The following is a 12,359-nucleotide window of genomic DNA, read 5'->3' on the forward strand; positions in this document are numbered from 1 at the left end:
ACACTGAGGGACTTACTATTGACCAGTAAAGTTTCCAAAGGTGGAAGAGTTAGAATTTCCAGGAAATCAGAATACACTACTACACAGGCATAACTAAAAATATACACGAATATTCCATAATTTTTAACATGCATTTGTATTTCTTTTTCACTAAAGCAGGATCTCAATAGAATGTTTATATATAGTTACGTATTTCCTTTTTCCTTTTTCCAAATTCATGAATTACAAACACTAATGAAGGCGTCATTTACTAAAAGTTTGATATAGTATAGTTCAAAATTACAGTCATTTTCTCCCGGCTCTTGTATGTTTTTCCACTAGATAGTCTTAAAAGAGATATAAAGGGTCACGTGCTACATAATATGTCACATTTTCAAATGGGTTTTATTTATACTAGATCAAGGATCTATTGACACATAAGAAAAAAAGGCAGATGTGCAACAATCATTCGTTCTTTTGTTTTTATAGCTTTTTTTTACATAAAGATGTCCGAGATTTAACTGACAATGTGTGATAATTTCAGCAAACAAAAACAAGCCCAAACTTTTCACTAAGAAGCTACGCGTCCACATTGAAAATGTGCAGCCACTCTACAAGCTATTCACGAATGTGAATGCATATGACGAGGATAAGAGACTATGCTCAACACAAAAACACTGCCCTTGTGGAGACCTGGGGTATCGTTTACTTGAACCTTCAAATGTGTTTCACATCGACCGAAGAAATGGTTAGTATAAGATCAACATTTTCGTTTTCAGATAATTTCTATATTCTTAGCTTTTTGACAAGATTAGAATTTTTCACCGTTATATGTTTTCAGGTGGATTGTCATTGAAGCAGCCGCCACAACTTCCTAAATATAATTTGATAGTCGGTGTTGCAAACGTAGGTGATAAATATCCTGACAATGAAACGAAAGCATCATTGGAAGTTATTATAAATAACGTTTCGCTTGATCACTTAGCTGTGGTGCACCACCGGTCAAGAAGAACGGTAAGGATATTTTCCTCTTAAACTCTCTCATCTTCTTTCCAATTTAATAGCACCTTCACATCACATCATACGGTGGTACTGCAATCTTGGACAAAAATATAGAGAAAATCAGTTTTTCCTTTTTTTTTTCATATATGGACAAAAGTGTCAAACAATCAGTCCTACAGCCGGCAGGCTGCAAATTTGTACTTTTGCACGCACATAGGCCAGGCAGACAGCGTTAAGAAGTTACTACTCACTTTCTATAGCACGCCCTCAAACCGAAATAATCCACATCCACAGCAACAATTAGCACATTTTAAAGGAGAGGCGAACAAAAAATTATTTCGTGGCAGCCAGAAAATAAATTTCAAGCGAGAGAAAAAAAATATAGATTTCTAAATCCTAAAATCTGCTGAGGTAGCTCCTAAAATCAAAAATAAGATCTTTGACTTGAGATAAACAAGAATATTTTACGTTCTATAATAGCAACAGCATCTTGTAACCTTCGTTTAAACTTCTCTAAACTTAATAAATATCTGTTATTACCAACAACAATAGTGTTTTTCTCTGCTCCATAAGTCTATCTGATCTTCAAAACAAACACAGTCATCATGAACTTTAATTTGGCTGCTGTGCCGTGCACAGTTTGCCTCTCCGTTAAAAGATTGGATTTCGCCAGATAGCCTAAGTTGGATCTGAACATTGACAAGTGGACTTTAAAAGTTCAAAATGTGCGAAATTCACAATTCGTTGTCTTGTCTGAACATATTTTAACCAGGATTGTAGGTCTATTCTATTTATAGGTTGCTTTGATAAGCCAAATAATTTTATTAATAGGTCACAGATGGTATATATGTTGCAATAACTCCATATTTGAATATGCCTTCATCTTACATTGATACAAACGACGAAGTTAAATTTCATATGCAACTTGTGTACAACATCACAATGGGTGCAACTCTTTCAGCTACATTAACTGTCTCCAGTTCATTGCTTAAAGTAATCGATTGCAATGCAAAAGGTTGGCCCGTTTATCTACACTTTGATGGGATCATGATAAAATCTAGTATTGAAGCTGGTTCGACATATAACGCTAATTTTACAACTAGGATAAAAGAAAACGTTCAGCCATACAGCCGTTTAATTGTAGATATTGAAGCTGTCTTCTTTTATACGGGCTTTGACTATGAAACTAAATTCTATAAGTCAACTCCGATTGTTCGCGCAGCTGTTCCATCGATAAAATTCGGAGAACTTATAGGGAACAGTAAGTATATATGCAATGCTCATTTCAATTATTCTATTCACGTTTGTACTTTACACAACTGTCTAAACTTAGCGACCAGTTTTGAACACCTTAACCATATTCCTAATGGGCCTTTTAGGGGCTCCTCAATGATGGGGGGGGGGCTGATTCGACCCCCTGCATAATTTCTACAATTGTTTTCCGTTGGACTTGAAACTTACCACAAGTGTTGTCCAGGTATTAATAAACAATTTGGTGAGAAAAATTGATGATGCTAGCCTTTTTTTAGTGTTAATATTCGGTGACATGAAGAAAAAAGCACTAATTTTGAATTTCGTTAGTTGTTGTATAATTGCGATGAATTAAGTAAAGTATAAAGCATTTAAAAACATGTAAAACCATTGCTTAGCAAAAAAAAATTATTTAGAATTTTCCTCAACATAAAAAAGTGTTGCCATGGCAACACTTTAGCATAATTTCAAAAAATCTTTTGGAAAGCTAAATAAAAGTTAGAAAAAGTCACCACATTTGAAGGTTAACTAAAGTAACTAAAGTTATTAAATAAAGTTGGAGAGGGGGCTGAATCAGCCCCCCCCAGCACAAATAAGGTTAAATCACATAGTTATGTAAAAAGCTTTAATCAAACATGTTTCAATGAAATTCTAACCATTTGATCTACTGTAGTTAGTCAAGGGTGACAGAAATTGCATATCTTCAATGACAACTAGACAATTCATAAACAATGTATGAAAAAGTAAGCTTATATAAAAAGCAAAGATACTGCGGATCTATTATTTTATTAGGGGCGAGCGCCCATTATAAAGTTCAAATACTATTTCGTTAATGTAAAAAAAATCAAGAAGAATATCGAAAAGGATAACAAAAATTAGAATAGGCATAGATACGTACGAAAATAAATAAATAATTTAATAATACTGTTTGCTTTAACCCTTTTCCGTCCGGGGGTGAGGGGAGGATTCCGTTCTTCCTCTCATTTCTTTATAAAAACTCTATTTTGCTATGCTGCAAGGTTATCAAACTTACTGATTTTTCATATTTATTTATTAGGCACCTGCGTGTCAAAAGTTTAGGTTCAATACGCCCCCACGCAACTTTATTTTAATAAAAGGAGTTAAATTCTTAACACATGATAAATCCGAGGTCCTATTATTCTTGGGCAACTTGAGACTTTAAAAAGAATGTGAAAATTCGCTCTACATCTAAAGTAATTGAATTTTAAGCAAATAGTGGTATTCCGGCCAAATTTCAAGCTTTCTATGACTGCCATAACAAAAATTTATTGGCACCATTTGGTTCCTTTTATGACGTATTATAAGTGTGGTAAGTTTGATTCAAATTGGACAAGCCTATAAATCCCGGACCGAATAAGCCTTAAACATATTTTACGTTCCGTGTTTTTTAATTTTTTAGATGTTAGCGTTAATGCTCAGTTTGTTATGACGATAGAAATCATATTGCCTTTGTTACCTGCCTTTACTTTGCGCTCTGAAATCACCACGGATATTGAAGATTATGTTTTCATGAGTATAGACAATGTTACAGTAAGCTTCATTGGCTCTGGTATAAAGTTAAATGGAAGTCAAGTAGTAAAGAATAGTTCAATTCAAGGATATGGAAATATAGATATTGTCAAAGGAGCTACAATTGATTTTGGCAACGTACAGGTAAGAAAGAAGTTTCAAACGCTACTTTTTAAACCTTGTAACTACACTTTGAATTAATATTATAGATTTCAAATGAATCAACTATTTCTCAAAGAACTATTCTTGTGTCGTGTGTTATCAAAGTCAATCCTCACCCAATGTTAATGGAAGGAAGTAGCCATTATATCGGTTTTGGTGTCCAAGCGGGACCAATATTTTTAGTAGCAAAGAATAAATCTGTTATAATTCAGGCAGTAAGTTGTTAATCTTAAAGTAATATTTTGTTAGCAGTCATTAAGCCCGCAGGTCCTTATATTTTCTTGCATCACTAATTTTTTGCATCTTTCTCCGCCTTTTAGCACGATGTAATGATTTTTTCTGGATGAGGGTTATTACTATAATTATTATATTATAATGCTGTTTTTAATTTAATGACACCTTGATTTCTTAAAAAATTCGCGGAAAGAATATAATATAAACTACCATTTTAAACAGACGGACAAAATAACAAAGTATTAATATAGAGGCGTTTTTTTGTCAGAATGCGGAACGAGATTTGTATTTGATGATGGAAAAACCTGCAAATAGATCCTCTTGGTTATTTAGTGGTGACAATGTGAATATAACATACAAAATTGGTTATACAACAAATTCAATAGTTGCAGACAATCTTTTAGCAATTTTTTCAACGAAATATTTTCTTCTTACAAATGTATATCAATCTGGTGTTATTCCACCGTTTGGTTCAATCAATGCAACAGCGTACAAAGTTGATCTAGGCACCACACTAAAACAAGGTACACCTACGAAACGTTACATTAAATACTTTAAGAGTAGTTCTGTACTAAATATTTAACTTTTCTAACAGGTGATGCATTTCAAGGTGAATTAGAGTTGACATTAAAAAGTAACATCAGCCCGCTTCTTAAACTTTCAACTACAATGACTTTATTTTACGATAACAACAAAACCGCCCAAGATCCGATAGTTACTACAGCCGACTTATTTACCTCTGGCACACCCGTGGTTACGTATGAGATGAAAGATCAATCAAACATAACTTCTGGAATGAAAAGGACATTGTTTATCACAATTTTACTCATTAAAATGAGCTCACCAATAAAAGTAGAGGTATAGCCGGATTGTTTTTTACTGCTTTCGATTTATTTAAACCTGATTGTAACAAAAAGCCGCTTAACCTGCTATGCAACTAAGTTAATTAGTTTAGCATAATGGACTTATAATCATAAGGTTGCAAGTCCAGCTACTTCAGACGCACTTATGTCAGTCCATAAGGAGACATCTACGCGGCGTACTTGCTCACATAGCAGGCATTAATTAGAGCAATGCTATACATATCCCCAACTGTATTAAAATCTAAAACTCTATAAACATTTGTGAAAAGTCATTTTTTTTACCTATTACTTAATATATCCAAGCAAAACTAACTGGATAGCACTTTGAAAAAGTTTTTCTGAAATGGGTACAGGCTAATGAAACCAACGTCGAAAAATCTTAAATCCTAAGCCCACAGTGGCAATTCACAAGTAAAAATTGACAAGGGATTTACGAAATCCAATTTACTTAAATGTTGTGTTTAGCTCGTGACTTCTGTAGCCAACCGTCTTCCAGTGATGCATATCCTGTCTTTTGATGTTGTACACGTAGGAAAAAACATCAAAGGACTGAACAATTCTGCAACTGCGACCTTTTTTACCACAACAAACGATACATCATCAAGAGATCAAGCTGCTCTCAATTTGGGAATTGGAGTAAACGAGTCTCCCTCAACAGCCAATTCAACGCATAACCAAATCCAGCTTAGTTGTGAAGTAATTGCGGTTGAAAACAGAAATATGACAAATAGTTCTTCATATTCAATCGCATCAGGTCTCATTGCTGAACCAAGATTGATGTGGGTTGGCCGGTTTTTAATAAACTCTTACATATCAAGTGACAGGCGTCCAAAGTTGTTTCTTAAGTATGATTTTACAGAGAATGGGTGAGTACAATATTTTTGAAACAGAGTAGACATATTCACGATTTAAAACATATTTTGTGCATGTTATATTCAACCGTTTTATGGGCAATAAATTGTAAAATGTTTGCTGATACAATTTAGAGATACATATACGTTCAATGTGTTTATCAATCATACTGAACATTCCGATCAGGTTGCGTATAATGTTACATTGGAATATTACCTTCCACCATACTTGGAGTTTGTAAACTGGACTGGTGATAATTCTGTGCAGAAACAAGCAAAAGACACACGTTTTCTGGTAATTTTTAGTGCATAAAATTTTAGTTTGGAGACTTTAACGCAAATATGCGAATAAAAGTCGTTAGATTATTCGCGTTTTCTCTTTCACAAAAATATAAAATACTTGAACAATTATGGCTAAAGAAACTCAAATATAATAGTCTTAACGCTAAAACAATTATATCTAGCTGTAATTCAATGAAAAAAATACAGTTGTGGAAGTTACAAAAAAAGAACATTTGAATTATTTATTGACATTAAAAACAGTTGAGTGAGTTTCGATTAAGTGAATGTGGAATATATATTTTTACATAAGAATTCCCATATATATCCCATATAAATTTGACCCTTTTTAGTTAACACGCATTAACGTCTCATGATTTCTTATTTCGTTACATTCGCGTCAAACCGTATTCTATGATAGTTGTTCTTTCGCTGCCTTTAATAATTGAGCGTAAGTTTTCAGCGTTTCTTTTAAATATATACTTCAAACTCTTGTAAATTCCAACTGCAACAGTGTCACCTGCTTCAGAAACAAACTTCTTTTATCTGCGTCTCACCATTTCTTATCAGGTAAAGAAACTTTTTTTCACCTCGGAGATTTCAAACTCAATTACCGCAATATTGAGAAAGAAGAAATCTCCTCAAACTGGCGAGGTGGATTTTGTCGTGCCTATTCGATTGCAATATACTGATGTTGAAAACACGAAAAAATGGCGGTACTGGAAATCTGTGAAGCTTTCAGTTGAAGTACCGGAAAGTCCACCGATCATTGGAAGATCAGTAAAAGCAAAACCTAGTAAGATTGTTCACTGATTTCTACTTCTTTGTTATCATCGTAGACCTTATTTACATGCCCACAACCCTTTTCAGAAATGATTGTGGGGACGAGGGCTTATTTGAAGTCTTCTTTATAAGAAGGGAGTTGTAACACATTGGTAATTTGTAATCAGAAAAAAATAATTTAAATATTACTAATACAATAACAACCGATTACCCCAGGCTGTACGGCAAAATATCGCCCGAGGTCTAAGTGCCGACCGAGCTTGTAAGGTCGGTGCAATGACTGAGGGCGATATTTTCGGTACAGCACATGGTAATCGGTTATTATTTTATTTTTTAACTGTCTAAGTTAGATAAAAATATAAAATAAGAATTTTAGTTTAGTGTTCTTATAGTAATACAATTCACTACTTTTGTTACACTACTTTTGTTAACACTCGAGGTCAAAATTCGAAACAGCCCTGTCTAAAAACAGACATTCTATTTGGAATTCGAAAGTCCCTATGGAATAAAACTTTGTAAACAAAACATTACGATGTTAGACACGTACAGAATAATGTGTAAAGTTGAATGCGCAGCTAAAATATAGGTACAACGAATGTTGAAGTAATTTTTTAACTAGCTAGCTAGCCAATAATAACATGGACTTCAACGAGTTTTTTATGACTCGGCAACCACAAAGCTGAAGGAATGAATCTGAAAATGAGAGATGTATTTTTTATGATTTCCGTTGTTGGATATCAGATCATTGTTTTTTTATGGACAATGTAGCTAGTTACCTACCCATGTTGAAGAAGCATCCAGACGAAATGTTGGTGAATCTGGTTATTTTAACTGTTAAATTTGACATTGTTATGTTTCTATTCTTTGAAAATGTTTTTATCGATTAATGTATTGTAGGTGTTAGATATATAATCATTTCCAATGCTTCTTAAATATTTTTTTCGTGCTTGTTTACATATTTAGCTACCATTTTTCTTGACGACGGACAAAACCGCAAAACATCGGCCCGTCGTCAAGAGAGCTAAACCAATCAGAATGCCTAAAAACCCGTGTTGCCCGCTTGAAAAATCTAGAAGGTTAACAAAAAGCAATAACATACATAAAGCAAATTCAATACAAGTTCTAACAATGGAAACCTTTTCCTTAAAACGTGAAAGCGCTTTTTCATGTTAGCTATATTGTTTGAGGAAGTTGTTACTTAACTGCTAGGTCAACCACATGCATGAGGAAATATCCAAGCTTTACCAGAGAATTTGTTCTTTTTATCTCTAAAACAATTAATTGCACTGTAGACTAGTTGGTAGCCTGTGAAAATATCCACGTGTTCGTCTGTTCTCTACATATCGCATTTGTTGTGTCCACAACATAGCTATAGATAATACATTGTAAATCGTAAATCGTGAAGTAAATGTTTTAACGATGGCACAGAGACAACATGGGGAGCTGTATTTGTTAAAAAATTTTACAAGCTTTAAAAAGGTAATTAATACCGCTAAAAAGCTTGTAAAGTGGTTCTTGCTGCTTCGACTGGCTTTATGTGCAATAAACTTGTATATTTCTATGCGAAACTTCGTAGTATGCTAGTTGGTTAGTTCCAAAATTTTGAGGTTTATTTATTAGGAAACTTGAGTTAAAAGCAAGGTAACTGCTTATAGCGAATACATTTTGGACATTCAATATATACTGAGAACTTTTATCATTTCAGTTAAACTTGTATGCCCAATATTAAAGATGATTTAAGATGTTATTTTTGCTCTCGGTGTTTAAAACTTTCCAACCCCGTTAGCTCGACTTTCGTGTAAGTCACTACAGTCAAAAACCAACAATGGCTTTGCAGCCCTCTAACCATAAATGCTTAAACGATTTCCAAATCTTATGTCCTCCAGGTAACCATGACGAAAAAAAGTACAGTAGAACCTCTTTAAAGAGGAGACTTAAGGGACCAGAGATTTTTTCCAATTTAGAGAGGTGTTGCCCCTCTGTAAAACAATTTGGTCTGAAAAAATAAATTTTTGCTAAACAGAGACGTTTTTGGACATTTCAGGTAGTAGGATAGAAGAATTATTTATTGTCCGATTGATGGAGGTAAATTCTGAGAGTAAAAATCCTGCAGGACCTGGAAAGAGAGTTGTAATAAAGAAAAATAACCTAATAAGAAAATATATCCTTGGTCCCAAGTATAACGAACGAAATGTTTAATATTACAAGGGTATAGGAAATCGTCCGGGAAAATTTTTCTGTCCGTCTATAGGAGGTGTCCGCATTAGAGTAGGTCCGCTTTAAGATTAGAACTGTTTTCGTTTCTAGTAAATTCCGCTATTTTTACCTATAGATGGGGTTTTTTTTTATTTCAGATTTCTATGGAAGAGGCTTTTACATTGATAATACATCTGGGTTTGTCTATGTCTGCATGAGTCAGCATGTAACAAGGTCAGTCATTTCTCAACATTTTTCCGCCATATTTATCATTAGTATGAATTAAAATACAAAGTAACTATTTATTTTTCGTTTTAGTCAAATACCAGCATGTTACTTCACAGATGATGATGGTGCAGGATGGATACGTAAGTAATTTAAGTGTTAAAAGCCCTTTTTGATTGGTAAGTGGCATAGCCAAATTAAAATATCTATCGGTGGTTTATGTGGGCACTTGAAACGACTTTTTAGGCCGCCGCTTATTTTTTTTATGAAATGAAATTTCACGGCCTCCTTTTAAATCAGTTTATTTTCCAATTGTTTTTTGAAAGTTCTTTTTATTAATTCCAAAGTGTCTTGCAGCTGCATCGAGCAGAGAACAACTTTCCCGTAGGAGCCAATTTTCCAATAGATACAAATGATTTTATTCGAACAGTTGTTTGACTGGCTTCACTGTCTCTCAGCTTATTTTCGGGCAAAGATGAGAAATGGAGCAAAAAATTCGTCACCAAGTACACTGTTAATTTGATTATGTAAATACTAATTAAGTATAACATTTTGTATAGGGTTGGACAGCAGAATCGGGTGTGTGCTGGGACATGATAATAGTCGTGTTTTGTATGCAATAGCGCGCAATCAGATCACGTATATGAAACATAACAGCACAGAAGATGAGTGGTACCCAGTAACTGACAACGCTTTTCCAATGAATAATTTTCAATTCAAAAATGTTGAAAATGCAGAAGGGATTAAGGCAAGGCATTTGCCACCTGCCCAGTACACTGAACAACTGATCTCTGGAAAACAGTGGACCGGTAAGGCTTCTCCTTTTTCGTATATTTTTCGTATCTACAGATTGCTTAGTAAGAAACATTAATTAAGTTCACTCTAGATGTTTCCTAACTTTAAAAGAGATTTCCAAAACATTTACTGGGTTGGTATCCCGTTTTTTATCTTTATAGTGCTGTTTTAGCAGAAAATCGACAAATCTTAAATGAAGTTTTTTTTAAATTTCTCAATATTTAGCAAGTGCGCTTTTAATCTGAGCCTGAGAAAAATTGTATACTTCAATAATATAAATACGACTCGTGCATGTTTTCATCAACTGGATCATAGAAATTTTCATTACATTACAATCTGCAATGTGAAACAATCAATAATTTTTTTACTTTATCTGCAGTATCCTTTATTTACTCGAAGCAAACACCGTTTAGACACGATTTTTTTTCCAAGCGAAATATGTCGTTCAATTTTCAATTTTTTGTTACCAATAAGCTTTTTTCCGAAAAAATCGATTTAATTTTGAATACCACATTGTGTAGCAAGTAAAAATCGACACTAAGAAACAAAATAGTATTTTTAGGAGATGGTAATAACTATTCCCTGTCAAAATCTTCTTCGTGTCACGGTAGCTTTAACCCGGTCTAGGAGGAGATAAGTGAATTATCAAGGAAGGAAATGCCCAACCCCCCAGAACTTCCCTAACGGTTGTAAGTCATAAGACGAGGCGCTATTTCGATAAAATTATTTCGACAAAATAAGGTTGAAAAGGAACAATTCTGTATACCGCTTATGAAACTGAGGCAGTTGAATTAATTACCTTTTCTTCCTGTGACACAAATTTTACCACTTGACAGAGGCGTTGAGACACGTTAAAGGTGGCTTCTTTATTGTTGCTTTAATCAGTTGCACCTTTTTTGTTGTTGCAGGTACAGACCATGGTCTGTTTTACCGCCGAACAAGTGGACACGATTGGGTGCTGCGAGCAAGATGGAGATTGTAGAACTGTGTGCTTAATAAAATGAATTACGAGTGATCACTATTGTAAGTTTTTTGCTTATCCGCGTGTTTATAGGGACATTCCAAAACATTCACCTCACGATATACATGCAAAAATTGTTATAAATTTACGTCACTTTTTTTGTAAATACCACTGTAGTGTTTTTTTTACAGTTATATATGTAATTTTTATTTAAAAGGGATGCGTAAAAATAGCTTTGTATTTGTTTTGTTTAAGTATATATGTTTTTTATGTATGTAATTATGCATATAAATTGATTTTTGTGAGAGATTACAATAGCCTTAAACCTTATACGCATTCCCCGGGGAAATATGCATAATTTTGAATTGATCATCTTTCCCGTATTGTATATATCGCTAATTTTATTAATTCACTTTAACCCTTCTTTTTATTGGTAGGGCGGCGGCGGGAGGGGAGGGAGGGGGGTTAATGGGGATAATTTTGTCACATCCGTCCAGACGAGGTATAGGCTAGAGATTTTAAGATTATGTCTTTCCCATATTGCCAGAAGATGTGGCAAATTTTATTCTTATTATTAAAACAAAAGTGAGTTTTTTTAGCATTTTGTCGGAAGTTGGGAAATTTTGGAGATTTTCTTTTTAAAACTTCCAACAAAGATTTGTTTTGTGTAAAAGTTATGACGTCAGAAAATTTATGTTCAATCATTTCTTTCATTTTGGTCGTCGCATTTTACATTCCCTTCATTTACCTTACGTCGCCATCCCCGAAGAGAAAGAACAAGAATTAATATTATATATATCTCCGTGTATGTAGCATGTATATAGCTGTGTAGCACTTATTCTTATTAAAAGAGACCATATCTGGTTATGCTCTCTTTGATGTCACATATCTTTAACTTCCTTTCGTGATTAGTGAATAACGTAGTGAATATGCGGTCATCAAAAAGTTCACAAATATGCTTTTTGTTTGTTTGTCTGTTTGTCACTAAAATCAGGTCATATTAAACCATGCGCGAAATCTTTAAACAACAAATACAATATGTATTTCTCAACTTTGCGACGATGGATGTTGTAAATTTAAATTAATTTTTATAGATCGTAGGTTAAACATCTCTTGAATAAACGCCATCCTAAATGCTTTTCTTACTCAATGGAACAATATCAAGATTTTTTGCATTTTTTACAGTATTTATTACAATTAGAATTTGTGTGCGTTATTTTTCTAATGCGCCGGTTTGTGCCATGTTAT

General features: G+C 33.8%; 2 protein-coding genes across 2 annotated transcripts; both read left to right on the plus strand.

Moving 5' to 3' along the window:
- The first annotated feature begins 1,572 nt into the window (after window positions 1-1,572).
- On the plus strand, window positions 1,573-3,963 carry LOC130636841 (uncharacterized). The gene is made up of 2 exons (XM_057446690.1): window positions 1,573-2,242; window positions 3,653-3,963. The coding sequence occupies exons 1-2, from the start codon at window positions 1,855-1,857 to the stop codon at window positions 3,961-3,963; spliced, it is 699 nt and encodes a 232-aa protein (XP_057302673.1). The 5' UTR covers window positions 1,573-1,854.
- Window positions 3,964-3,967: 4 nt separating this feature from the next.
- On the plus strand, window positions 3,968-11,423 carry LOC130635757 (uncharacterized). The gene is made up of 10 exons (XM_057445216.1): window positions 3,968-4,139; window positions 4,427-4,682; window positions 4,754-5,016; window positions 5,487-5,887; window positions 6,008-6,167; window positions 6,722-6,947; window positions 9,289-9,364; window positions 9,449-9,498; window positions 9,916-10,164; window positions 11,059-11,423. Exons 1-10 carry the CDS (start codon window positions 4,044-4,046, stop codon window positions 11,130-11,132), a joined length of 1,851 nt encoding a protein of 616 aa, XP_057301199.1. The 5' UTR covers window positions 3,968-4,043; the 3' UTR covers window positions 11,133-11,423.
- The last annotated feature ends 936 nt before the right edge of the window (window positions 11,424-12,359 follow it).

This window comes from Hydractinia symbiolongicarpus, chromosome 3, assembly GCF_029227915.1.
Source record: "Hydractinia symbiolongicarpus strain clone_291-10 chromosome 3, HSymV2.1, whole genome shotgun sequence".
Lineage (NCBI taxonomy): Eukaryota > Metazoa > Cnidaria > Hydrozoa > Anthoathecata > Hydractiniidae > Hydractinia > Hydractinia symbiolongicarpus.

Excerpts from the sequence above, each read along its gene's own strand:
- LOC130636841 (XM_057446690.1), top strand. The coding sequence starts at position 1,855 with ATGCCTTCATCTTACATTGATACAAACGACGAAGTTAAATTTCATATG. Across the intron at positions 2,243-3,652 it reads CGGAGAACTTATAGGGAACA|ATGTTAGCGTTAATGCTCAG; the intron begins GTAAGTATATAT and ends TTAATTTTTTAG.
- LOC130635757 (XM_057445216.1), top strand. The coding sequence starts at position 4,044 with ATGTTAATGGAAGGAAGTAGCCATTATATCGGTTTTGGTGTCCAAGCG. Across the intron at positions 5,888-6,007 it reads TATGATTTTACAGAGAATGG|AGATACATATACGTTCAATG; the intron begins GTGAGTACAATA and ends GATACAATTTAG. Across the intron at positions 6,168-6,721 it reads CAAAAGACACACGTTTTCTG|GTAAAGAAACTTTTTTTCAC; the intron begins GTAATTTTTAGT and ends ATTTCTTATCAG.